The following is a 24,595-nucleotide window of genomic DNA, read 5'->3' as shown; positions in this document are numbered from 1 at the left end:
TGGCGTCAGGCGCGGTGCCGGGGCGGGGCGCACGCGGGGCTCCCGGTGCCGGTGGCGGCGGCCCCGCCATGGCGCTGTCGCCTTACGTGCAGGCCATGCAGGAGCTGTTCCGCGCCAACACGCGCAGCCGCGAGTTCCCGGCGCACGGCGCCAAGGTTCACTCGGTGGCCTGGAGCTGCTGCGGCCGCCGCCTCGCCTCCGGCTCCTTCGACAAGACCGCCAGCGTCTTCCTGCTCGAGAAGGACCGGCTGGTGAGATCCCCCGGCGTCGGGCGAGCTGGGCCGGGGCGGAGCGGTACCGGGAGCCCCTGGGCACGCCGAGTGCGGGTGCTTGGGCCGGAGTTCGGAACCGGGGGTGTGCTCCGGTGGTCGGTACCGGGGCTGGGGGTGGGTGCTCGGTGTGCACCGGAACAGAGCATCGCCAAGGACGGCGCAGGCCGGGTCTGCGAGCCGGGATGGAGCTGTGCTGGCGGGGATCCTCTGTGCTGGCCGGCCGTGGGCGGGAGCGTGGCCGGAGTGGCGGTGAGGCTGCGGGCGCGGCTCCTGATCCATCCCGGCGGGGATGTGGGGCAGGAGGGAGAGCAGAGCCAGGCACATACTCACGTCGTCTGCCCTCTCCCTCCAGGTGAAAGAGAACAACTACCGGGGCCACGGGGACAGCGTGGATCAGCTGTGCTGGCACCCCAGCAACCCCGACCTCTTTGTCACAGCGTCTGGGGACAAAACCATCCGCATCTGGGATGTCCGCACCACCAAGTGCATCGCCACTGTCAACACCAAAGGTGAGTCCCTGCCTTCCCGGGGACATTCCCGGGTGGGTCCTGGCAGGACCTCAGCTGTGTGGGACCTATCTACATTGGCACAGAGCTTTGGACCCTTGCTGTGGTTGTTTCTGCTTGGGACATCTTTGCTTTATCTTTGTGTTGCACTCATCATGTAAGGACTGATTTACTGTACAGTCAGGACTGGAGGAACTACTGAAATATGATGCTTGCTGCTGAAATGTCCTGTGTACTTGTCTCTGGAGTCAGTGGGCTGTGAGGCTGGAGACTGGAGAAAAGCACGTGTACAGAGAGCCATGGTGGAAATAAAATTTTGTGTGGATTCAGAAAAATTATTTGAATTCACGTGATGCTTAACCCAGATACCATCTCTGGCCTTGGAAATGTCCAGTTTTGAATTGCTGGGGCTGGGAATGGCATTGTAAAGTCGTGTAACAGCAGCCTGCCACGTTCTTACCTTCACTCAAAGGTATTTATTGTTGGCTTCCACTTTTTCTGGATCTGAGAGATCACTGGATTCGGGGCATCTTTGACTTGACCTTGTGTGGTGGTTGCTGTCATCCCATTTTAGCTGAAATGGGATGTGGCATATGGTTTTCAAGCTGTACTTCTCATAAGTTTTATTTCCCTGGATAGCTACTGTGCAGGGTTTGTGTGTTCAACAGAAGAACTGGGAGTCTTTCCCATTTGGGAATGCTTTGGCGTGGAAATGGGACCTGCTGCCTTTCTGTCCCTTCAGGTGAGAACATCAACATCTGCTGGAGCCCCGATGGACAGACCATTGCCGTGGGGAACAAGGATGATGTGGTCACCTTCATTGATGCCAAGACACATCGCTCCAAAGCTGAGGAGCAGTTCAAGTTTGAGGTGAACGAGATCTCCTGGAACAACGATAACAACATGTTCTTTCTCACCAATGGGAATGGCTGCATCAACATCCTCAGGCAGGTGGCCTTGCTTGCTGGTGGGCTGGGTGGCTGGGCTGGCTGCAGATATTTGTAAGTGCCTTTGCTGCTTTTGGGAAACCCGAGTCTCACACCCCAGTGATCTCCAGCCCTCTGATGAAAATGAGCTTGCCTGGTGCCGAGGTTGCTGCTCTTCTGGGCTGGGCTCAGCTCCCTAGGACGGTCCCTGATGCTTTGCCTCATTCACTGGACACTCAGTGTCTCCTGCCCCAGCCGGGTTTGCTCCCATTCCTGATGTGTCTCATGCCTGCCCTGCTCTAGGCTATCCCTGCCCTTCTCTCACTGCTCTCTGCCCTCTCCCTTCACCTCCACAGCTACCCAGAGCTGAAACCCATCCAGTCCATCAACGCCCATCCTTCCAACTGCATCTGCATCAAGTTTGATCCCATGGGGAAGTACTTTGCCACGGGCAGTGCTGATGCATTGGTCAGCCTCTGGGATGTGGATGAGCTGGTGTGTGTGAGGTGCTTCTCCAGGTAGGTAGAGCTGTCCCAAAGCTGTTTTCCCCCCTCTCTGGGGACTGTGGTGGCAGTGCCTCACTGTCTGCTTCCCTCGGTTGCTGCAGGCTCGACTGGCCTGTGCGGACGCTGAGCTTTAGCCATGATGGGAAGATGCTGGCCTCGGCATCAGAAGATCACTTCATTGACATTGCTGAGGTGGAGACAGGTAATGGTTTTGTTTTGGGGAACAGCAAGGAGGGAATTGGATGGAGAAGTGCTAGTGGAGCTTGGAGGACACAGGGAGAATCTGTCTGCCAAGGAAGAGCTTTGCTGTTTGGAGCAGAATACCATAAGGGGGAGCCTCTACTTCGGTAGTCCATGGCAGACATGCCTGTTGTGTCTGTGCCTTGTCACTGGGTGACTAAAAGGCGCTGGAGCAGTGTTTGTACTGCCTCTGCCCTGCGCTGGAGGGAAGCAGCAGGTGCTTGGCTCTGGGGAGGTGAGCAGCAGAGGGGTCTGGAGGCTCTCCAGGCTGATGTGGCTCCTTTTCCATGCAGGAGAGAAGCTCTGGGAGGTGCAGTGTGAGTCCCCCACCTTCACAGTGGCCTGGCACCCGAAGAGGCCACTGCTGGCTTTCGCCTGTGACGACAAAGATGGCAAATACGACAGCAGCCGAGAGGCTGGCACCGTCAAGCTCTTTGGGCTCCCCAATGACTCCTGATGAAGCTGCTGCACCCTGGGAGGCAACACCTGCCTGTTCTGGGGGGTGGGAGCTTAGATAGCATAGGTGGGGCAAGGAGCTGGCTCCTCTCCTTGCACAGCCTGGTAGGGCTGTGACCTTGGGCTTGGCTTGTGTCCTGCTCTTGAGAGCATTTGTAAACAGGCAGCTGTATACTGGGGAGAATGGGGGGATGCTGGCAGGGCCCCCCTCTGCCTCCTCCTCTCTGGGGTGTGGGGGGCTTGTTCCAAAGGCAAGTGGCCAAAGAAAATCAGTCACTGAAGGTGGCTGCTGAGGAGCCTCCCATGAGAGGGGCTCTGCTCTTACCAGGCTCCCCAGCAGTGATGAGCCACATGACTGTTCCCTTGTCCCCAAAAGCCTGGTGGCAAGGGCAGCTGTGGGAGCACAGCCTGCCTGTTCCCCTCCCAGACATCCCATGTCCCTTCCCTGCGCTGGGGCAATGAGGGGAGGGTGGGGGGATATGAACTGGTAGATGTTTCCCCAGCTGGGGCTTTTTTAAAGAAGTATTTGTGGTGTCTTTTTCTAATTTTGATAAATCCTCTTCCTTAATGAAGGTGTCTGTAGCTATTTGAGGGCGAAAACGGGGGTGCTGAGCTGCTCTCTCTTTCCCTGCCTCCTTCCCTTGGCCATGGCAAGGCCCTGGCAGAGGGGTCTGTCGAGGACTGTCCCCCTTGTCCTCGCTGCCTGTCCCCGTTCTCCGTGTCCCCTGTCCTGCGCTGTCACCACACCAGGGGGCGCTGCGTCCCCACTGTGCGGACTGGTGACAGCGGGGACACTGCTCCGATGGGGACATGGAGGACGCTGCTGGTTCCGTGCTACGGCCACCAGCCCCGGGCTGAGCCCTTCCCCTGCCCTGTCCCCACTGTCCAGGGAGGGCAGTGGGGATTTCTCCCAGCCCTGCACCATCGTTCTGCGTCACAGGGCACAGCCTGTCTGTGATGGAGACCTTGCTGTGAGATCTCTGCCGTTTTCTACGCTCATATTTCCTTCTGACAGAAGCTTTTCTGGGTGACTGCTCTGCTGATGCCGCCTGGGTAACAGCTGAGCTCTTTGCTGGTAAATGATGGCACATCACTCAGAGCTGAGGTTGGCACCAGGCTGAAGCCTCCAGGGCTGTGCCAAGCCTGGGTGCTGCCAGGGCCTCTGCCTCGCTGCGGGGACATGAGGTGCCTCATGCCCACAGCCTCATGCCTCTCTATTGGATGGCAGTGACCCATCAGAAACAGCACTTGGACCCGTGGGTATCCCCAGTGATTCAGTGAGGGAAATCCCAGAGTCAGGGGGAATGGTAGGAATCCTCATACCATGTCTGTGGGACATCCCTTTTGCCTTGTCCTTAACCCCAGAGAAGACATGCCTGTGGAGTTGGGAAGGCAGCAGGAATGAGCAGGACTCTGGGAGCCACATGTGGCTGCTTCCTGCACCTGTGGTCTGTCTGGGTGCCAGCCTGTGTGTGATGAGCTGCCAGATTTCAGCCCTGAGGTTGGCAGGGTGAGTGAGCTGACATGAGGGACCAAGAAAACAACGGATTAGAAGAGGCCAGAGCAATGTACAAATCCCTTTATTTTATTAGTTCGTCAAAGACTAGTTCGAGCAGGATGGTCACAGCATGTCTGTGGGGCCCCGAGCTGCCCACCACCTCCCTGGAGGGCCCTGGTGAGTGGCTGGGGGCCGTGGCTGAGGAAGCACAGGGAGAGGGGAGCACGGTGCGGCAAGGGACGGGCCGGGATGAGGGTGTGCCCCTGCCTCCCCCTGTTGGGGTGCAAGCAGCGGCTCCTGGGACATCCCGGGGCGTTTGCCCAGGGATCCCTTCCCAGGCCCGGGGACCCATGTGTCCAGCGTCAGGTGGGGGCAGCCAGGTTCTCCCAGCCCGGGACTGGCCCGGCAGCCCTCAGCCCTGCGCTGGCTTTATTGCAGGGGGCAGACTGGGGGTCCCGGCAGCGCGGCGAGGGGCGCGGCGGGTGGCCCCCGGGGACAGTGGGGACTCGGGGGCAGGAGTCTGAGCAGCGGACACGAGGACGCATGGAGCGACGGGGCGCACCCTGGCACAGAGACACTAATGCGAGAACGGGGGCCAGCGGGGCCAAGACACAGACGAGCGAGCGGCGGGGACGGGGGGACGAGGCAGGGGGGCCCCTGCCCCGCACGTGCCTTTGTACACGGTTGGCGGAGCGCGGCGCCCGCTCCTCCCGGTGCTGAAGTATTGCAGTCTAACTGATATGGCTTTAACTATGGGGCCAGAGATGCGGGGAGGGGGGTCCCCTCCAACCCCCCGATGCAGGGGCACACCGGGCAGCCCCGGGGGACCCCCGCGCCCGACGACCGGGGATGGGGGAGCTGCGGGCAGGGCGCCTGGCTTTGTGCTTTGGGCTTGGCCCAGGGCGGGACGGGGCAGGGGGATGGCAGTGTTGGGGACGAGGGCAGGCGAGCAGAGGCCTACTGGGGTCCCCTGGGAGAAGGGGCAGGGCAGGGAGCACGAGGAGCCACCCCGGGGGGGCCGGAAGGGCCTGGGTGCCCCTAGCCTGCCGCGAGGTTACATCAGTGCATTTGGTCCCGGTTCGCCCTGTCCGGCCAGGGCTGCTCCCCTTTGGCGTGGTGGGGGGCCCTGCCTGGACGGGACGGGGCGGGCTTTTGGTCTGGTTGGGGGACAGGGCAGGAGGGGATGGGAGGGGGTGTGGGGACCCCCTCTCCGGGGCCAAGGGAACTGATGGAGGAGTTGTAGGGGAGAGGGCGCCCGTGCCCCAGCACCCTATGGCAGGGTTGACGGTGCTGTTACTTCTTGAACATATCCTGCAGCGGGCCGGGCAGGTACTTGAGGACGGTGTCCAGGATGCTCTCCTCCTCCTCCTCTTCCTCGTCCCCACAGCCTGCTGGGATTGCCTTCTTGGGGCGTGTCAGGCTGCCCTCACACGGCTGCTCCAGGGCAGCTTTCTCCTCTGCTTCCTTCTCCTCCTTCTTCTTCAGCCCGTACTGAGAGGACACAGGCCCTCAGCAGGGCAGGCAGTGGGCACTGCCTGCGCTGTGCCCCGTGCCCATCACCACTGCCTTGGGCCACCCTCCTCCCGGCCGTGCTGGCTCCCTGTCCCAGCCCCACCCCGGCTGCCATGGGCAGGGGTGGGCACAGGGGAGGTGTGTGCCCACCTTGTCACGGATCTGCTGCCGGACTTTCTCTCGCTCTGCTTCCATGCGGGCGTGCTTGGCTTTCCGCTCCTCCTCCTGCTGGCGCAGGGCCTCCTGCCTCTCCTCCTCCTTCTTCTGCGCATCGGGGTCCTTCTCCTCCTCTCCCCCCAGCATCTTCCCCATGTCCTTGGTGGCCCCTGCGCATCACAAGACCACTGGTTGGTCCCGAAGGGTGCTGCAGCCTGGAGCTGGCTGCCAAAGCCCCTGCAGGGGTGGGAAGGGCAAGGAGCCCCTGGCAAGGAGGACCTGGGACGTCCCCAGGGCCACCTGTGCTGAGGCAGGCTGCAGATGGGCTTGGGAGGCTGTGGGGATGGTGAGTGCCACAGGCTGGCTCTTCTGCCCTAGTTCAGTGTCAGCCAGGGGAGATGCCGGCAGCACCCGGGGGACCTGCTGGGGAATCCCACTTAGCGGCAAAGAGCAAGGATTCCCCAGCCAGCCACTGACGACGCTGGAAATGGGAACCCTGGAGGGCTCCAGCAGCAGTTCCCCACTGCAGGTGGCTCTCTGCGTTACTCTGTCCCCTTGCCATGTCCCTCCCACTGCACTCCTGGGGTGCTGGGCCAGCATTGCTCCTGGAGGGGGGACTCTGAGGGGGGAACAGCTCCCACTCACCGCCCAGCGCTTGCTTCATGACGAAGTCCATGGTGCCGGTGTGTGCGTGTGGCTAGGCCAGTGCCCAGCGCTCATCCACTGCTGTCCGGGCTTGCTGACCTGGGCCACCTGTGCAGCAGAGAAGGACAGGGTCGGGGATGCCATGCTAAGGTTCCCTACTGCCCAGGCATGAGGGCCACTTTGCACCCTCTGCATCCTCAGCCCCAAATGCCTTCCAGGATGCACAGAGGGAGCTTCTGGGGTCTGCAGGCAGAGGGTGACTGTACCCACTCCCCTCAGCTCCCTCTCCGCATCCCTTCTGGCCTTGAGGACCTGTGGCAGCACCAAGGCAGGGACTCCAGAGGGCTCTTCCACCTCAGCATTGCTCTTGGTGTGGCACTAGAAGCCCTGGAGTGCTGCGTGGGGGCTGGTGGGATAGCGACCCAGCACACCACCATGCACCGTGTGCCCCTGCTTTGTGGGAGGGGGTGACAGACCCTGCTTGGGGGTGCCAGCGTGGCGCAGCTGGACCCAGGGTGCTGCGTGTGCATGCGTGTGTCTATCGCAGCGCGAGTGCTCTGCAGAGGGATGAGGAAGAAGCTGTTGGCAGGTTGCGGTGGTGCTTGGGGGCTGCAGGGGTTGCAGGCAGCAGCCTGTGACTGTGTGTGTGTGATCCCTGCGGGTGCTGCGGGTGGGTGACACCGTGCAGGGGCACTGCCTGTGCAGGACGGAGTGGATGCGCGCCGTGTCTGCATGCACTGTGTGTGTGAGCTCTGCGTGCAGGCTGTGTTTGCTCAAGAGGTGTGTTTGCGGGTGGCTGCAGGCTGTGTTTGCACGGGGGGTGAGTGTGGATAAGTTTGTGGGGCTGCAGACTGCGTGTGCCCCCGCGACGTGCGGATTTGCAGCCTGTTTGCAAGCTTTGAGTGCGTGCGTGTGCGAGTTTTGGGGTCTGCGGGCTCTGCGGATGTGAGCGCACGCAGGTTTGCGGGCTGTGTCTGTGCGCTGGGTGTTTGTGCTGCGGGTGTGTGTGAATTTGCACACTCGGGGGGTGCTGCAGGCTGTGTTAGTGAGCGTGTGGGGGGGTTGCGTGTGCAGCTCCGTGGGTTTGCAGGCTGCACGGGGGGCTGTGCGCACAAATTTGCAGACTGTGTCGCGTGTGTGTACGTGTGGGGGTGTTGCAGGCTGCTGGTGTGCTCTGTGCGTGTGTGCGTGCGGGGGATTACAGGCGGAGGGTGTGTGTGGGGGTGCCCGTGGGGGTGCCCCCCACGTGCCCCGTGTGAGTGGGGTGCTGCAGGCTGTGCTGGGAGCCTGGGGGTGCAGTTTGCAGTGTGTGTTTGTGTGTGTGTGTGTGTGTCTGTGTGTACGCGCCCGGTGGGTGCCGCAGCCCCGCGGGTACCCCCACCCCGGCTCCCCGGCACCCCACGGGGGCTGCGGGGGCTGTACGAGCTGTGGCCCCGGGAAGTTTTTTGCTGCCAGCCCCGGGGCAACCCCCGACAGCGCGGGGGGGACCTCCGGGCAGTACGGTGCTGAGCCCCAGGGACGCAGTGGGGGCTTGGGAGGCACCGGGGACAGCAGAACACCAGGGAGCACCGGGACACCGGGGCCGTAGGCAAGGTGCAAGGCACACGGGGGCACTGGAACACTGGGGTCGCGTGGCGGGAGGGGGCTCGCAGCTATAGCGGGGTACGTGGGGCACATCGGGAGCTGCAGGCACACGGGAGACGCGGGGGAATACAGCAAACGGGGGGAACACCGGCAGACACCGGGATACCGAGGCCACGGGGGCTGCAGAGACGCAGCAGACACGGTGGGACGCCGGGAAGGCGAGGGACAGCGGGGACACGGGACGTAGCGGACACCCGGCATGCGGGGGACACCGGAACCGCAGCGGGGTGAGGGACGCGGGGGGCGCGCCGCGGTGGGAGGGGGTCGCAGGCACAAGGAGGACGAGGGGGGAACCCGGGGCGAGGGACACGCACCGGGGGCGCAGGGGACACCGAGGACGAGGGGGAACGCGGGGACACGGGGAGGGCGGGAACCGCGCGGGGGGCGAGGGTCGCGCAGAGGAAGCGGTGCCGCGGGGACCCCCCAGTCTCCCACCCCATCCCGGTGTCTGCGGCGCGGGGCCCCGCCCGCCGCCCGGGGCCGCCCGGTGCCGCAGCGGCGGCGCTGTCCCTTCAGCACCGGCACTCACCGGCTCCGCCGCCGCTCGCCGCTGCCGCCGCTCCGCCCCGCCCCGCCCCGCCGCGGCCCGGCCCCCTCCCACCCCCGGCGGCACGCGTGGGCCCGCCCGGAGCGACACCCCCCGCCACCGCGCGGACCGGCCCCCGCGGGGGCGGCGGGATGCGGGACCCCTCCCGGGAAACGCCGCAGGACCCCCGGGGAAACGGACCGGGGAGCCCCGCACCGCACGGCAGGCTGCGGACGGAGCCCCCCCGGACAGCACCCCGCGCTCCCGCAGCGGAGGGACGGGGCAGGCGCCTCCTGCGCGGGGTTAATGATTCACCGCCGCGGCAATTAACGGGCGAAAGGAGGCATTAGTCAGCCGGAGGTGCCCTCAGTCCCGCACACCCTCGGCTCACCCGGCCCCCCGACCCGCAGCACCCCGACCCCCTCTGCAGCGGTGCGGGGTGGCTGCGGGAGTTTAATTAAAGTCCCTGATAAATCATCTCACCCTCCCTCCCCCGTCCACCAACAGCTGCCGCTCGGGGGCCCCAGCTTTGGGTTTTTTGTGTTATTACCCCTGCGGGGCTCCCAGGGCGGGTGTGGGGTGCTCAGGGAGTGTATGCCAGAGGGGCTTTGCGGTGGCATCGAGGATACGATGCTCACAGTGCTCAGGACCCCCTTCAGCACGGGGTTCCCGGGCAGGAAATGGGGTGCACCACTCTGCTGGTCCCCCTGCACCTGCCTGAGGGGAGATGAGCTCCTGCAGCTCCTCCTGTGCTCCCCCTGCACTGCAGGACAGGACTGCCCGGGGCTCCCACCCCTGTCCCAATGCATAGGGACGGTGTGTGCCCCGCAGAGGGGCAGCCGGTGCCTCCTAATTAATTCAGCCCTGTGTTCTTAGAGACAAGATGAGCCCTGTGCAAATCACATTAGTGGTGTTTGGCGCCGGGCTTTGGGATAGCTGGTGAGGCTCTGGAGTAGCAGCCTGCAGGGGCCCAGAAGGGTGCTGGAGAGGGTCTGGGTGCGGGGTCCTTTCAGGGATGTCCCCCCCCTAAACGTAGGAGGCTGCAGGGAGCTGGGACGGGCTGCAGCTGCCCCCACAAGCCCCTTGGGGTGGGCTGTGGAGGAGCTGCCGGTGCTGCTGGGTGCTGCTGGGGCTGTTGTGGGAAGGTTGGGAGCGATGCAGGACGTGGGGCAGGAGTAGGGGGACATCTCGCACCTAGAGGGGCCAAAACTGGCTTGCAAGTGCCACCTCCACAGGGATGCGGCACCGACAGATCTGTGTGCGTGTGCCGCCGCCAGCTCCTGCCTCAACGCACGGCCGCTGCCACGGACAACTCTCAGCACAGGGACAGCACATCAGGGACTTGTCCCTCTTGTTCACCCGCTCTCACTGCTCCCAAAAATACCCCCTGGCGCATGCCATCTCCACCAGTCCCGAGCCTTCAGCCTGGCATTGACCAACAACTCTTTTTTCTACCTCTAAGGGAAAAAAAGCCTCCTGCCCTGTGCCCAGCCCCGCTCTGCCTGCTGGCAGCTGGTGGGACGGGCATGTGGGCGGCAAGACAGGCCTGTGCTTGGCCCGTCCGTCTGTCCGTCCGTCCGTCCTGCGGCAGCCCTGCTCCGGGCGTTGACGTCAGCGCTCCCGGCAGCCGGGCGGTGGGCGGGCGGCACCGCTCCTATTGTATTAAAAATAATACAGCGGAGCACAAATTCATTACAGATAAGTGTGACAGCCAGGAGGAATTAACGAGCCCGTCTCTCAGCGCCTGACAAACGCCTCCTTTTGTTCCTGGGATGGGTCCTTGAGTCTTTCAATCTTTGGAGATGCCTCGGCTCATTAAGCACGTCCTCCTCCAGTAGCTCCCAGTGTGCCAGAGGACTGCTCCCAGTATGAACTAAGGCCAAACTGGCAGGGACATCCCTCCTGCCAGCGCCCAGTGCCAAGTCGGGCTTGCCCTTCTTGGGAGTCAGTGGCCTGAAGTACTGTCCCTAAGCACTGTCCCCATGTGGGGTGCAGGGTGGCCAGGGGGAGGTGGGCGAAGCAGCCCCCATCCCTGCTGCTGCGGGAAGCACGAGGCTCGTGTGAGCTGAGGCCAGCCGCCCAGCACTCCAGCTGCCGGTGCCAGCAGTGCAGCCACAGCCGCCGGGCTGGCGGGCACCCAACTCTGCCCTGCTGGCCGTGCTGACAGGGGAAGAGCAGCCAAGGGCTTGTCACCAGCCCTGGGCATTGCCTCCTGCCATGCACACCCCTGCGGACACCCCTGCTCCTGGGACAGGGATGGATTCAAGGGACCCCCACAGTTCCAGAGCTGACTTAGCTCTGGCTGGGGTTTGGGGGATGCTCCTGGTGCTTGTGCCCAGTGTGGGCACTCCTTAGGCCCAGGTGTTCCTTGGCATCACACTGAGCAGTGTCACCTGCTGGGTGGCTGCCTGGAACTGCTGGTGGAGGCAGGAAGGGAAGGGATTGGGAGAGATGTGAGGGAGTGAGGTAGCAACACCATAGCCAAATGGAGGAGGAAGTTCTCAGCACCGCCAAGCCCTGCAAGTCGCCTCCGTGGAGTTAGAACAGGTGCCAGGGCCCTGACAGTGCCATGCTCCACTCCATGCTGGCGCCCAGGGAAAGGGCATGGGGCTGGCTGGTGCCACCACACTGGCCACAGCATCCCCTGTCAGCAATGCCTGAGTGGCACCTGCCTGCTGGCATCGTCCCCATTGTCCCCCGACAGCCAGATGGGGACCCTGCAAGGTCACAGCCTCTGTGGGCCCTTGCTAAGCTCCTAGGCAGAGGGAATACCTGCACCCATCCCTGCAGCACTGCCAGCCCAGCCTGCTGCCACCCATTAGCACAGGGCAGTTATTTCATTTATCCGCCCCCCAACATCTTTGCAGAAAATAATTATTGGTCCTTCTCATTGCACCGAGGGATTAAAAGTGGTTAACTCCATTTCCAAAGGCTTTGTTATGTTGGTTTTCCCTCAGCTGCTGCACAAGGCGATTTCCACAGTGCCACTTAGGCAGCTTTTATCAGGTTGTCTTCTGGAGGTAATTGGGTTTTTCAGGAGCCTGTTTAAAATTCGTAACCCAGCCTCTTAAACAAAACAAAAACAGCAGCGGGGAGAAGAGGAAGAGGCAGCACGAAACATGCAGCAGCTGCAGCCTCTGAAGAGCAGCTCAGGTCCCTTGGGGCTGGCACCCGGAGGGGGCAGGGACAGGGACAGGCACCAGCCGTGCTGTAGCATCAGTCTGGAGACTGACCCTCCAGCTCAGTGGCTGAGCACAGACTGCTCAGGGACGAGGGGGACCCGGGGTCACTCCCTCATGCTGTGCTCAGGGCTAGGAGAGTCTGTGGTGCTCAGAGCCACCCACATCCAGCCTCTAGGGATGCCGGGGCCACCACGCTGCCCCTGCAGCAAATCACAGACCCCCAGCACACACGGGGGAGAGGCTGGCAACCACTGACCCATTATCACAGCCACGTCACACACGGGGTGTGAATGTGGTCTCAGTGTTTGCCCAGCACTCAGCAGGAGCCCTGGGGCTGGTGGGGAGGGAGGTGGGCTCTCGCAATAGCTTGACCCCAGCTCCACTGTGATGCTCCTAACTGTGGGAGCAGCACCATGGCAGGAGTCTCTGAGCTCACCAGAGATGGACAGCACAAATGGACCAAAACCACCCTTATGGGGTAACTTCTGCTGGCCCCAAGCCCTGAGGGTCTCCCTGGCTCTGGGCTTTGCTGGCTGGCTGGCAAAAGCTCCTGCTGCCCATCCTGAGCACCCCTGCAGCCAGAGGGGCTCTGGGCTGGTGCTGCGGCTGCTCCTGCTCTCCTGCATCACTACACAGGTCTGTCTGCATTAATACCCGTCTGCATTGCTACCACAGCCCTGTCACTGTCACTCTGGCTGACCTGTCCGCCCTCTCCTCGTGGGGCAGGGGGGTACACTGGGCACCCCCAGCTCATCCCTGCCCAGCTCCATGCAGCGGGATGCAGCATGGGCAGGGGAGTGAGTGGGTGGCGGGGAACTGCCACAGCAGATGGATGGTTGGGCCAGATCATGGAACTGCACGCAATGAGGGATGTCCCCAGGGGGGCCATTCAGGGGAGCTGGCTGTGAACTGGCGCCTGCAGGGCCCCACCTGCTTGTCCCAGGCACGGCAGCAGCATGTGAGCCAGGGAGGCTGCAGCTGATGGAGGGATGGGGTGAGGAGCAGACTGAGCCCATGGCTTCCAGCTGTTCCCAGCACGGTGGTGTCCCAGGAGGATACCAGAGAGAGAGAGAGGGGTGCTCCCAGTGCTGCTCAGCCCTCCAGAGCTTTCCACAATGACCACCTACACCTACATCTGTGTCACAGAGTGATGGAGGGGCTGAATCTCCCAGGGAGAGAGAGACCCAGGTCCAGGCTCCAGCTAGAAAGACTCCAGAGTGGCTGGAATGTCAGCCATGGCATGAGAGAGCACCTTGGCTTTGCCACCACTGCTCTGTGCCCTGTGCCGTGGAGCTCTGCTCATCCAGCCCCAGTCTCAGGGCTGCCCAGAACCCCAAGGAGCCCACATCCCATGAGCACTGGGGCATGCTGGGATGGACCTGCGGGTGCCAGGGGGACACTGGGATGGACCCTGCCACTCGAGTGCTGCAGTGGTGACTCCTCATCCCTGCAGCTCCTGACTCCCAGCGTGTGTCCAGTGCCTCTGTGCCATGCATTATTAAACAGAGGCACTGCAGCCCCTCGCTGTTTATCCTGGTGTGGCTGTGTGGGGAGAGGCTGTGGGAGCCGTGGTGGCTCGCTACAGTCTAAGCCACAAGATTTAGGCTCACTGCATGTCTGGCCCGTTCCCCAAACAGGTTTATGACCTCTGGGCTTACTCACCTGGCTGCTTCCAATCCCCCACCCCATATAGGATGGATCCCACCTCCCTGTGAAACAGACACTGTGTTCAGCCTCGGCGCTCTCACCTACACGGCGCTGCCCCGCCCACAGCAGGTAGAGCATTTACATCCCAATCGCCTCTACAAGGGCACACCGGTGCCGCGTCCACCCCATCAATATTTATGGCAGGCACGCACACCCGCAGCTCTGCAGGGGCCGGTGCGGAGCCGAGCTGGGAGCAGCACACCACACACTGCTTGGGAAGCAGGGAAAAGCCCCCCTGAGCCCCTGTGCTGCCTCCCCAGCCTGTGCACACTGATTTCCATCCTTGCCACACTGACAGGGCCTGTGCAGGTGTCGGGGGCTGAGGTGGTCAGGACTGTGTGGGAAGTGGATGCACAAGGATCATCTCCTGGCTCTGTGTCAGGATGGGATTTGGGCACCCACTCCCCACAGAGAGCCTCAGAGTGGTGGTACCCACCCTCATTTCACTGACAGAAAAAAGACATGAAGGACATGATTGGCTCAAGGTTGAGCATCCAGGTCATAGCAGAGCAACAGCAGCCCCCACCCATCCCTTCTCCAGCTGAAACACCCTAAAAAATGAGACCCTGGGTACTGCTCTGCTGGGGTTCAGCCTTGTGCTGATACAGTGTCGGCAAAGATCCTGTAAGCTCTTTGGGGCACCCGAGTTGAAAACAGACACTGGGGTGCTTTAACCCCTCTCTGTACCACCAGTGCCAAGGAATGCAAGGAAGTGAGGAGCAGGGATGCTCGACCAAACTCCCAGCCCAGGTCTGGGAAGGCATCTGCCTTTTGTGGGGGATGTATCCCATGAGAGGAAGGGTTTGGGAGCCCAGATGCCCCATGCCCTGGACAACAGAGCTGGATGAGGAGGGCAACACCAGAGACACCCTGTCCTCAATGGCAGCAGATAGCTGCATGGTGGGGAGCTCCAGGCAGCATCCGGGGGAGACACCTGGGTGCCTGGGCTCCAGCCAAGCTGCAGCTCGGTGGGAGCAGGATTAGCCTGAGCTGCCCTGACTGGGGAGGTGGGGAAGGGTGAAATCCCCACACCAGGAAGTTGCTAGGATGTGTGTGGGGATGTCACCCACAGCCTGCCTGTGCTTGGCGTGATGTGGCGTGATGCCGGACAGGCACGGTGCTGCTCCAAGAGCTGCTGGGGCTTGGGCCAGAAAATTCATTCTTGGCTGCTTTCAGTGGGGCTTGGCTCATACCTTTCCCATCTGGGGGCTTTCAAATGGGAAAAAAAAAAAAAGAAAGAAAGAAAAAATCCCCTGGCCCTGTGCCACCTTCACAGTCACCATCACTTGCCATGGTCCCCAGGTGGGACTGTGCCCAGCATCTGCACAGAGCCTGAGCTGGTCCTCACTCCCCTGGCCTCTGCCTGGCCCTGAGCTGCTTCAGGTGCCTCCTGCCCTGCATCAAGATGTCACCAAATTCCCATGATGGACCTTCCTCCATCTTGGGTGACCTGACTGGCTCCACTGAGGCAGTCCCAGGTGGTACCTCTGAGCCTCCCTATCTGTCCCATGGCTGTGCTATGTCCCCCACACCACAGGGAGTGAAACATCCCCCCAACCTCCCGAGAGCCACAGCGCTGCCTACCTTGGTGTGTGCAGCACCAGGTGTCTGCTGCTTCAGCACCTAACGCAGCGGGACAAGGACCTCACGGGGGTGGCTGGGCATCGCAGGGAGAGCAGGGCCTGGAGAGACACCAACAGTGAGAGGATGAGTGCCTTGGAGGGGCCACAGGACCAGGTGGCATAGACAAAGTGGAATCACTTGATGGGTGATGGACAGAGCACACTACTGCTCACTGCCCTCTCCTCCACCTGGCTGGGTCTGCGTACTCCTCACATCCTGACCCCCAAGGATGGAGGAACAACCTGTGGCCAAGAGCCACCATTTCCCTGCAGGTGGGAGCCCAGCAGGGCATGCAGAAGGTGACAGGCTGCAGGAGGTGGCAGGTCATCAGCATCTTTGGTCTTCTCCTGGATGAGGGGCATCCACTCTGCTGCTGGCAGAGGGCTCCTGGACATCTCTGCAGGCACCCGGCAGTTTGGATGCCTTCATAAAAAATTTAGAGGGCTCTCAACTCTTCAAGGGTTTTAAAATTTCACATTAACTCTGCCTTCCTTCGCTTGCACATGATGAATTTCTTTTTTGGAGAACATAATGGCCAGTTAAAACAAGCCACCAAACAAAAGTCCTTGCTCAGACTCAGCAACTGGAGGAAGCCTGACGCCTCTCTGGGCTCCCCCCTCCTGCTTGACCTCAGGAAACTTCTGTCTGGGGATCTCATCCCTTCCTCAAATGTCCTTGAAATCCCCCTGTGATGCTTGGGGAGATGCAGAGGGTGCTCCTGGGGGATGCTGGCCTGGGCAGGGGCTGTGCAGGGACCTGGGTGCCAGGGTGCCATGCTGGCAGTTTGTGGGGTGGGCTGTCCCTGTGGTGTGGCTCGTGTCGCTGTGACACGTACCATGAGCGTGATTTCTCCTCTGGAACTCGAGGAGCAGGTTCCTGGGGATGTTACAAATTCATCCTGACTTCATGCAAAGGCTTTTCCTCTACCCTGGGGAAGGAGGGAGGCTTTGGCAAATTGGAGATAAATATATGACCCAGGGGAGCCAGGGGAAACACAGGCAAACACCGACGCTGTGGAGGAGCAGGGCTTGGGCTGGATGGAGCCTGCATTTTTAAAAGCTTTACAGAGCAGGGATGCCTCATTCCAACCCCAGGAGCAGAAAGACACTGACAGCCCCTGGGAACAGGGTTTGGGGAGGTTGGCTGTGTAAAGAGGCAAAGAGTCCCCAGTGGCACCTCCGAGGAGACCCCAGAATGGTGTCTGATGCTCCGGGAAATGCAGCGCTAAGAGCTCAGCCTGGAAAGGGCTCAGCAGCAGCGTGAAGGTGACCTTTGCTGGGGACAACCACTGCCTCCTTTGGGATGTGTGAAGGCTCTGGAGCAGGGTGAGCCAGGCTGCAGTGCTGCAGGGATGTGTGCCTGGGGGCGTCTGGTTTCCAGACAGTGCTGCGCCAAGGAGACAGCTGGGCTGGGACAGAAGCAGTTTGGCTCTGCTGGCCGTTTGCATTTGGGGTGCAAATCAGCAGATATTTATTTGCTGAAACCCCAGAGGGTGGGAAGAGCAGGGATGCCCTGCCCAGGTACCTGAGAGGATGCAGAGTCCTGACAGGTGCTGCTCCAATCCCTGCAGGGTATTTTTGAGCCAGACCAAAGTGGTTTTTAATCTCCTTTGAAATAAGCAGAACCTGCCAGTTCTATGAAGATGCATCTCACCTGGACAGCTGCACTAGCTCAGCCTGTCTGTCTGTCCAGGCAGCCAGACACCAACCACAGTCAAAAGCAGAGGACAGGGAACAGCAGAGCAGGGTGATGGTGCCAGAACACCCCCAGCTCCAGGGATAGCAGTGCCCCCAGGTGCTGGAAGGGATGTTTTGAGCCACTGAAGTCTGGACACAAGACACAATATTCAGGGAAAACTTAATGCTCGAGATAAGATATTAGTGAGTTCACAGCTCTTCTGCTTTGGTACATCCTGCTCTCAGCACCCTGCTTGAATAGCTAAGCTTGTCCAAATGTCTGCAAAGAGGGTGGGCTGGGGAAGGAGGAGGGGGAGCAGCGAGGTGCACAGGCTGAGGAACTCAGAGCACATCTCAAAGTGTTTCCCCTGCCTCAGGGAGATGCTCCTGGGACCTGCCTTGGGTCTGGCACCAGCTTCCTGTCTGGGCACCAGGTGAGAGGGAAGGTTCAGAGCCACAATATTTGGGGAAAGTCTGTGCTGGCCGTGGGCTATCCTGGCTCTCATGCAGGGATGCAAAGGGCTCAGGGTGCCACACCACACCAGGCAGCCCCCAGAGGCATTCCCCAGTTGAGGTCCTGTACCTGAGCCGACCTTCCTTGCCTTCAAAAGGAAAATTCTCAGCCTCAAACAGTTCAATGCCTCTTGCACAATTCCTCTCGCCTCAGATGGGGGCAGGTCTGGGTCACACTGTTGTGGGGCTCTGGGATGTGAGTGAGACGAGCAATGTTTCTGAGCCTCTGGTGAGTGTCACAGCAGGGGCTGGTGACACCAGTTAGGGAGGGATGGACCTGCTGGCTTGGCTGTGTAGAGGAGGAGCAGGGACCTGTGGTGCAGAACAACACGGTAAAGGTGACAGTGGCTCCTGGCAAGGCACTGGGTGACATAGTGAGCCTGAATACACAGCCTGGAGAGCCCACAGCTGGACAAGGCAGATGGTCCGGGTCTCTGCAGCCAGAAAGGCTCTGCGGGACCAGGAGAGGCGGAAGGGAAAGCTCCTGGGACGAGCGAGCAGAGAGTGCTCACGCGAGAGCAGCCCGCAGGAGCACAGCTTGTTTACCCTGGCTGAGCAGGCCTGATTGCTCTCTATAAATACACCCGGCGAATAAACACCGGGGAGGGAGAAGGATCATTTAAATTCGAGGATGATGCTGGCATAAGAACAAATGGGAATGCCTGGCCAGGAACACACAGAGGCTGTGGGCGAGAGCAGAGATCCTCTGGCCATGGGGAAGGTCCTCTGGGTCCAGCCCTGGCTGCTGGGGCAGTGTGTAATGCCCGAGGGCTTGGGCTCGGTGCCGATGGGAGAGGCAGCAGCCTGGGCTGCAGTGACTGTGCTCTCCTGCCATACCAGACCTCCCGAGCTCCAGGCCACAGGGGCACACTGGCACCCAGGGGTAGGAATGGAGATATGCTACACTACCAGAGATCACTACCTCTTTCCCAGAGGGTCTTTGCACAGTACTGGACCTCCGCAGGGACTTCTCCATCTCCAGAGATCTCCAGAGAGTAAACCAGGCTGGACAACAAACACAGCTCCCCTTGGCTCTCCCTGACATGGGCCTGGTGGGCTGTGCCTGGCAGCAGCCTCTCAGAAACCCAGGGAAGAGCCAAGGTGTGAACCACAATCATCCTCCAGTGCTGTGAGGTGTTCAGAGCTCTGTCTGCTCAGGGTCTTTTCAATACTAATGTCATCATGCAAGGCAATCGAAGAAACAAACACTCGGCCCACAGCCAAGAGAGACTTTGAGACATTTTTCTGTGCCAGTTTGTCTCAGCTGAGCTGTCTCCAGTTTCCCCAGGAGGGTGAGGGTCAGACACCGTGAGCAGTGCTGCTGGATGGGGACTAAGCTCCTTTGCTTCACTGCTGGAGCCTGTCCTGGCAACCCTTGGGGTCCTGCAGCCTCAGAGGGACGAGGGCACGTTTGGCAGGGAGGACACTTCTCTGCACCCTGAGCCCAGCCCATCCTTCCTCATCCTCTCTTTGCCAAACCCAACACCTCAGCTTGGCTCGAATCGCTCCGGTTCCTTCACCAGTGCTGGCCAGCAGCTGCCACCACCGAGGAGCCTGTCTGGTTGCACGGAGAAGCCCTGAGCCCTGTTCTGAGCGATGGTGCCAACCCTGCTCCACCGCTCTGACTCACCGCACTGCCAGCCTCGGGCAGTGGCTGCCCGGTCACGCTCGTGCCATGCGGGCGGCAGTGCCACCGCGTGCTGCCAAGGCCTGGATCGCGGCAGCCACCTGCCCGTGTGCTGCAGCCGCGGGGCTGGGGGCATGGCGGGGAGAGGGGCTGGAGCGTGGGGCTGAGGAGGAACCTTGTAGGGACAGTGCGGAGGGAAGAGGGGTTGAATCCCAGGAGACTGGGGACGGTGCAGCTGGAATGCTCCACGAGGGATTGGATTTAGCGGTGGAGAGCAGGGTGCCAGGAGAGAGGCAGTGATGGGGAGGCATGGGAAGAGCCCGGCAGGTACCGGGAGCTCCCCACAGCAGAAAGGTGCTCGGAGCCTCCCGGCTGCAGGCAGGGGGGGATGGCGGGATCAGGTCGCATCTTCCCCCTGCCCACAGCCCCGCTCTGCCGAGCCCCCTCGCAGGGCATGGCCAGGCACGGAGGGGCTGGAGGGGGGATGCAAAACCCGGTCGGGGGGTGACAGCCCTTCTCCTGCCATACCCTACACATCGCCGTGTCTCCCCTCCCCAGACCTGCGGGTGGGCAGTCCGGGGGCGCGCCGCTCAGCCCTGCATCTTGGACCCGCACCCCGCATCACCTGCATCCTTCCCCGCATCCCGCATCACCTGCATCCTTCCCCGCATCCCGCCCCGCATGCCGCATCCCGCCGCTCCGCGGCCGCCGCCCCGTTATATAAGCCGGCGGCCCCGGGAGGCTCGGCGGGCCGATCCCCGCGCCCGTGCCCGGCCCCCCCGGGCTCTGCGGCACGGCGGGCCCGGCACGGCCCGGCTCGGTCCCGCACCCACCTGGCTAGCTCGGCGCGGCTCCGGTGCGCCCCGTCCGCCCCCGGCGCAGGGAAGGAGCCGCCGCCGGAAGGGAGGCGGGAGCCGTAGCGGTACAGGGGGGGCCCGGTGCTGGCTCCCCCTCCGCCGCACGGCCTCCCGGGCGGGGCCGCCTCCGTGCCCGCCTCCGGACCGCCCTGCGCCCCGGGCGGCAGCCCCCGGCCCGGCCTTCCGCCCCGGCACCGGGCGGATCCCCGCCGGTACCCGGTAATTGCTGCTCCGGTACGGAGAAGCCCCCCTGCTATGCAACCATCCGCCCCCTGCAACCCGGCTGTGCCCCCCTCACCCAGAATCACCCCAGTACGTAGCATCCCTCCCAGTACCACTTGTGCCTTCAGCTGCATCTCCAGGGCCATAACAGCCACCCCCAGTACGTGGCCATGTCTCCCAGTGCCCCCATTTCTTGGCCACCCATTTCTCCAGTACCCAGCAATGTCCCCCACTCCCTGGCCATACCTCTGGATCCCCTGGCCCTGCCAGTTTCTCCCCATCCATCAATTCCTTTCAATATTCACTCTCTCCCCACAGGCTCCAGTGCTTCTCTCCCCCCAAGCTGGTGATTCCTCTCTCATGGCACTGCCAGCCCCCCAGAAGAGGGGTCTCTAGACAGGACACCTCTGGGTTTCTCAGGATGCCAGCAGTGCTCCCCAAATCAGAGATCCCTGTTGCACAAAACCCTTGCCCAGGCTCTCTTGTGGGGTGTCCCGAGGATGGGAGTGATTGAGAGCCTTGAGCCTGCTGTAGCCTGCAGGACTCATGGAAAAGCCAAGGGGGAGCAGAGCAGGGGGAGAGGCTGGAGCAGGGGCTGCTCTGGGGGCTGCAGAATTCTGGGATCGGGATATGGGCAGGCTGGCCATGCACTGTTGCATGGGGTGGGGCACAGCAGAAGGAGGGAGTGTGAGAAGGGCAATAACTTGTCCACAGAGGTTTTAAGAAGCCAAAATTCTGGTTCAGGGCTTGGTGCAGAACATGGTGAAGAGGACTACAAGATCTCCACTGGACTGAAGGGCTGGAACTCATCCTCCCCCTTCCCAGTCCCTCTCCACAGGCTGCTGCCCTTGTGTTCCTGCAGACAGGTGAGGCCCTTTTCCCCCCTAGATGTTCCTTTGGGTTTGTGGTTGCTCAGAACAGCTCCCACAAAGCCTAGAGATGCTCTGGTGTTGATGCTTTCTGGGGTGGGCTCCTTGCATTGCAAGTTGTCTTTGCAATCTGTTTGGGCATTGGAATCTCGGATTGCTCTCTGAACAGCAGGGTCCTGCCTCTCCCTCCTGAAAAGGGGGTGCAGGACAGCTGTGTCTTAGTGCCCCAGGAGGGCTCAGCACCATAGCCCCAGGGGAGTTTGCTGCTCCCATTTCCCACCCTGGGGAATCCTTCCTCCACCAGGCATCATGGCAGGGTCAGACTCGGGTCACCCGGGAACCACCTCCGGTTATCCCTCCCCGCTCCCGCCGTGCTGCTCGTCACATCACGCAGCAGCTCACTGCACCACTCCTTCTTGCAGGGCTGCTGCGGGATGGAGGAGCTGATGAATAAATCAATCCCCTTCGGTGCTGAGGCAGCAAAACTTGGATGCAAGCAGAGGGGCAGCGCCGGAGCTGGTGGCCTGACGGCCGGGGTGGCACCGCTTGTGCATTCCCCCCATGCAGCCGCCGCAGACAGAGCTGCTGCAGCCAAGTGGGCAGCTCTGATTGCCTTCTCGACATGTTTTATTTATCAAAGCGCTCAATATGCAGCTCTCTCCTGCTGTCCCACATTTTTTTTCAGATTCTCCCGCCTGGAAATGGGAGCAGCGGTTTGGAGAGGAGCTGTGGGGAGCTGCTGGCTCCTCCTGGGCTCAGGGGGCAGTGGCCTCTTTGCCTCCCTGCCGTGGGCTCCCATGAGCCGATGGCATCACCCTGCCACACGGCTGTCACTCAGCTGCCACTGTGCCGAGGAGAGGGGTCCCTTGCTGCGAGCAGAAGGACAGCGCTGTGCGGCTGACCTTTCCCGAGCTCAGGGAACACTTTAAAGGAGCAGCCAGGCTTTTGGTCCTCCTTCTGTGCTTTGCCAAGCGCAGCAGTGTCCCAGGCTGGTGCCAGGTGCCACAGGAGGCTGCTGTCACGCCTCCATGCATGGCTGGCTTTGACCTGGCCCTGGCCAAACTGTGGCCGCTGTCACTGGCCCCTTCCTGATTCCTGCTCACTTTCCTCCATCTCCTCCAGCTGCCTGTGCCAGAGGAGAAGAGGGAGCTGCAGGGTGCATTTCTGCCGCCTCGCTGCTAATAAATAAGCCCCAGTAATGAGTTGGGCTCTGGCGGGCAGGCAGGTAGTGGCAATAATCCCCCAATTAAGTGGATGAGGCAGACAGTTAAGTGCAGAAAACCCACAAATAAACAAGAAGGAGAATAATATAGGAGCAGGGAGGAGCTGGTGTCTGGGTCCCTCAGCCTTTCCCCCGGCAGTGCCAGGAGCACTCTGGGAAGTGTAGTTCTGCCTTCATCCTCTGCCGACATCCTCCTCTGGAGGGACGGAAATCTCTAATTTTCAGCCCGTTCCTCGGGTTGCACCAAGGCTGGATGTCCCATGAAACACCAGGACAATCAGCCCTGGGGTTGTGGAGCAGGACAGGAAGGTAACTCTGATGGGAGCCTGTGTGCACAGAGCATCCCTGCCAAGTTGGGAGTTCACAGGGCTCTGACAGAGGAAGCCCTGCCAGGCAGAGAATCCTTGGGGCTGCCTCCAGGCCACCTCATGGAAACTGAGGGGATGGAGAGTCTCCAGCAATGGAATGGCTGCTTTGTCTTCTCACCCCTGCCATGCACGTGTGAGCATCCCTACCCTCGAGCTTCCTATGGATGGGAATACCGGCTTGGAGAGCTTGACAGACAGGGCACTGTGTAGGATGGAGCTGTGCAGGGGTCATGCTGGATGGTGGCACAGCACAGACTTCCTCCTGGAGCCCCAGACGGACACAAAAACCTCAGTGAGAGCAAATGCCTCCCCAGCACTATCGATTGCAGCCGTGGGCTGTGCGTGCCTCAAGCTGGACTCGCAAGGATGATCAATACTCGTTTTTCTCCCCAGCCTTCACCTCACTAATGGGAGCCACCAGCTCTGTCACTTCCCCAGGGCTGCCAGGAGGAGATGGCCGTGGGTGGGCTGGAGTGGGACCCACTTCTCCTTTGGATTCTGAGGACTGGAGTCTCCAAGAACTGTGATGCCATCACAGCCTGGGGCTTTGCCACCCTGCACTGGTGAGCCAGTGGCTGCCAAGGCCATCAGTGGACATCGGTCCCCAGCTGGAAATGCTGTCACTGGGGTAGCTGTGATTAGTCATAAGCAAACATTTTGGAGCAAAGGTCCACGGGCTTGTGGCGTGCTGGGAATTTTCTCCCTGCAGGAACACGTTTCACCCTTCATGGCAGATGGCAGTGGCTGTGCAGGTGCAGTGCAGGAGGAGATGCTCAGCTCCACGGCTCTGCCTGTGCCACTGCAGGTGCCTGGGAGGATGTTCCCACTGGGTGTGGGTGGAAGAGGGAAGCCCATGGTGCCAGGGGCCTGGCTGCAGTGCCAGGGGACACGGTCCCATTTTGCCTGGTGGCAGTGCTGCTCATGGTGGCACCACGGCGGTTTTTCCTGTGCTGGCAGCAGAGGGGGGACTCAAGAGAGGCATAATAATAATCCCCACGTGAAGTATAAGAAAAGAAGCTATTTCAGTATTGCCTCCTCCGCCTGGTGAGCCCACAGCCAGGCCTGTATCAGGAAAGGGAATGCAGATAAATCAGCCATTCTCCTTAGGCAGATGAGCTTATACCCCTCATGTGGCACCAAACCTTGTTGGGAAAAGGTGCTGGTTCCTGGTGGATGCTGGGGGCAGCCAGGATACAGCCTGCCCATAGTCCCACCAGCAGCCAAACACTGGGCAGGAAATGACTGGTATCAACTCAGCTGGCTGGAACCCTGCGATGAATTTCCCAGAAAGAGCAGCAATTCGTGGAATATTTCTTTTCTGCATCCATGTAGGCAATATCTGGGAGCTGAACTCCTTCACTGGAGAAGGGGAAAAAACAGGCCAAAGGGAAGTTGAAGAGACTGGGGTTTTGAAGCCTTTGCCTTTGAACACAGGGTCTTGCTGAGCTGGCTGTGGGATGGAGCATGCACTGTTCCCACCGTATACATTTGGGAAAGCCAAGCCAGGCCCTCTGTCCTGTTTTGGAGGGCAGGAGCTGCCCTTCATGGCAGACTGCAGAAGATCGATGTGTTTTGGAAGGCAAAAAGGAATTTTTGCCCTGAAACAGTGCAGGCGCCTGCTCCGAATGCTAAGCAGCTCCTTGGAAAGCAGTTTCAAAGCACAAAGGGCAGCAGGATGGGGGAGCAGAGCAGTCAGTCCCCTCCTATGGCCCCCGGGGACTGCACTGTCCCTTCCCAAAAGTCACAACAGATAATCAAACACAAAGGAAAAAAACCCCCAAGAAGTCTGGCCCATGGCTCTGGGGGTCTGGGTGGTGGAATCCTCCCTCAAGAGGTCATAGC

At 61.1% G+C, this 24,595-nt stretch overlaps 2 protein-coding genes across 4 annotated transcripts; one reads left to right on the top strand and one right to left on the bottom strand.

Moving 5' to 3' along the window:
- Position 1: 1 nt before the first annotated feature.
- Positions 2 to 3,474, top strand: THOC3 (THO complex subunit 3). Its single transcript, XM_085073876.1, has 6 exons — positions 2 to 251; positions 625 to 781; positions 1,521 to 1,725; positions 2,061 to 2,222; positions 2,312 to 2,412; positions 2,744 to 3,474. The coding sequence occupies exons 1-6, from the start codon at positions 69 to 71 to the stop codon at positions 2,905 to 2,907; spliced, it is 972 nt and encodes a 323-aa protein (XP_084930002.1). The 5' UTR covers positions 2 to 68; the 3' UTR covers positions 2,908 to 3,474.
- Positions 3,475 to 4,470: 996 nt separating this feature from the next.
- Positions 4,471 to 20,202, bottom strand: CPLX2 (complexin 2). Of its 3 annotated transcripts, XM_085073866.1 has the most exons (5): positions 20,049 to 20,202; positions 15,361 to 15,458; positions 6,718 to 6,825; positions 6,067 to 6,242; positions 4,471 to 5,895 (listed from the first exon to the last, which is right to left on the bottom strand). In XM_085073866.1, the coding sequence occupies exons 3-5, from the start codon at positions 6,746 to 6,748 to the stop codon at positions 5,698 to 5,700; spliced, it is 405 nt and encodes a 134-aa protein (XP_084929992.1). In that variant the 5' UTR covers positions 6,749 to 6,825; positions 15,361 to 15,458; positions 20,049 to 20,202; the 3' UTR covers positions 4,471 to 5,697. The 3 variants fall into 3 exon arrangements, with proteins under 3 accessions (XP_084929992.1, XP_084929994.1, XP_084929993.1); XM_085073868.1 differs by lacking the exon at positions 15,361 to 15,458 and having other exon boundaries at positions 20,049 to 20,187; XM_085073867.1 differs by lacking the exons at positions 15,361 to 15,458; positions 20,049 to 20,202 and adding an exon at positions 8,891 to 8,982.
- Between the last annotated feature and the right edge of the window lie 4,393 nt (positions 20,203 to 24,595).

The sequence above is a fragment of the Lichenostomus cassidix genome, chromosome 13 (assembly GCF_008360975.1).
Source record: "Lichenostomus cassidix isolate B80296 chromosome 13, HeHo_3.0, whole genome shotgun sequence".
Classification (NCBI taxonomy): Eukaryota; Metazoa; Chordata; class Aves; order Passeriformes; family Meliphagidae; genus Lichenostomus; species Lichenostomus cassidix.
The sequence above is the reverse complement of the archived record's forward strand: the minus strand, read 5'-3'. Positions and strand labels throughout refer to the sequence as shown.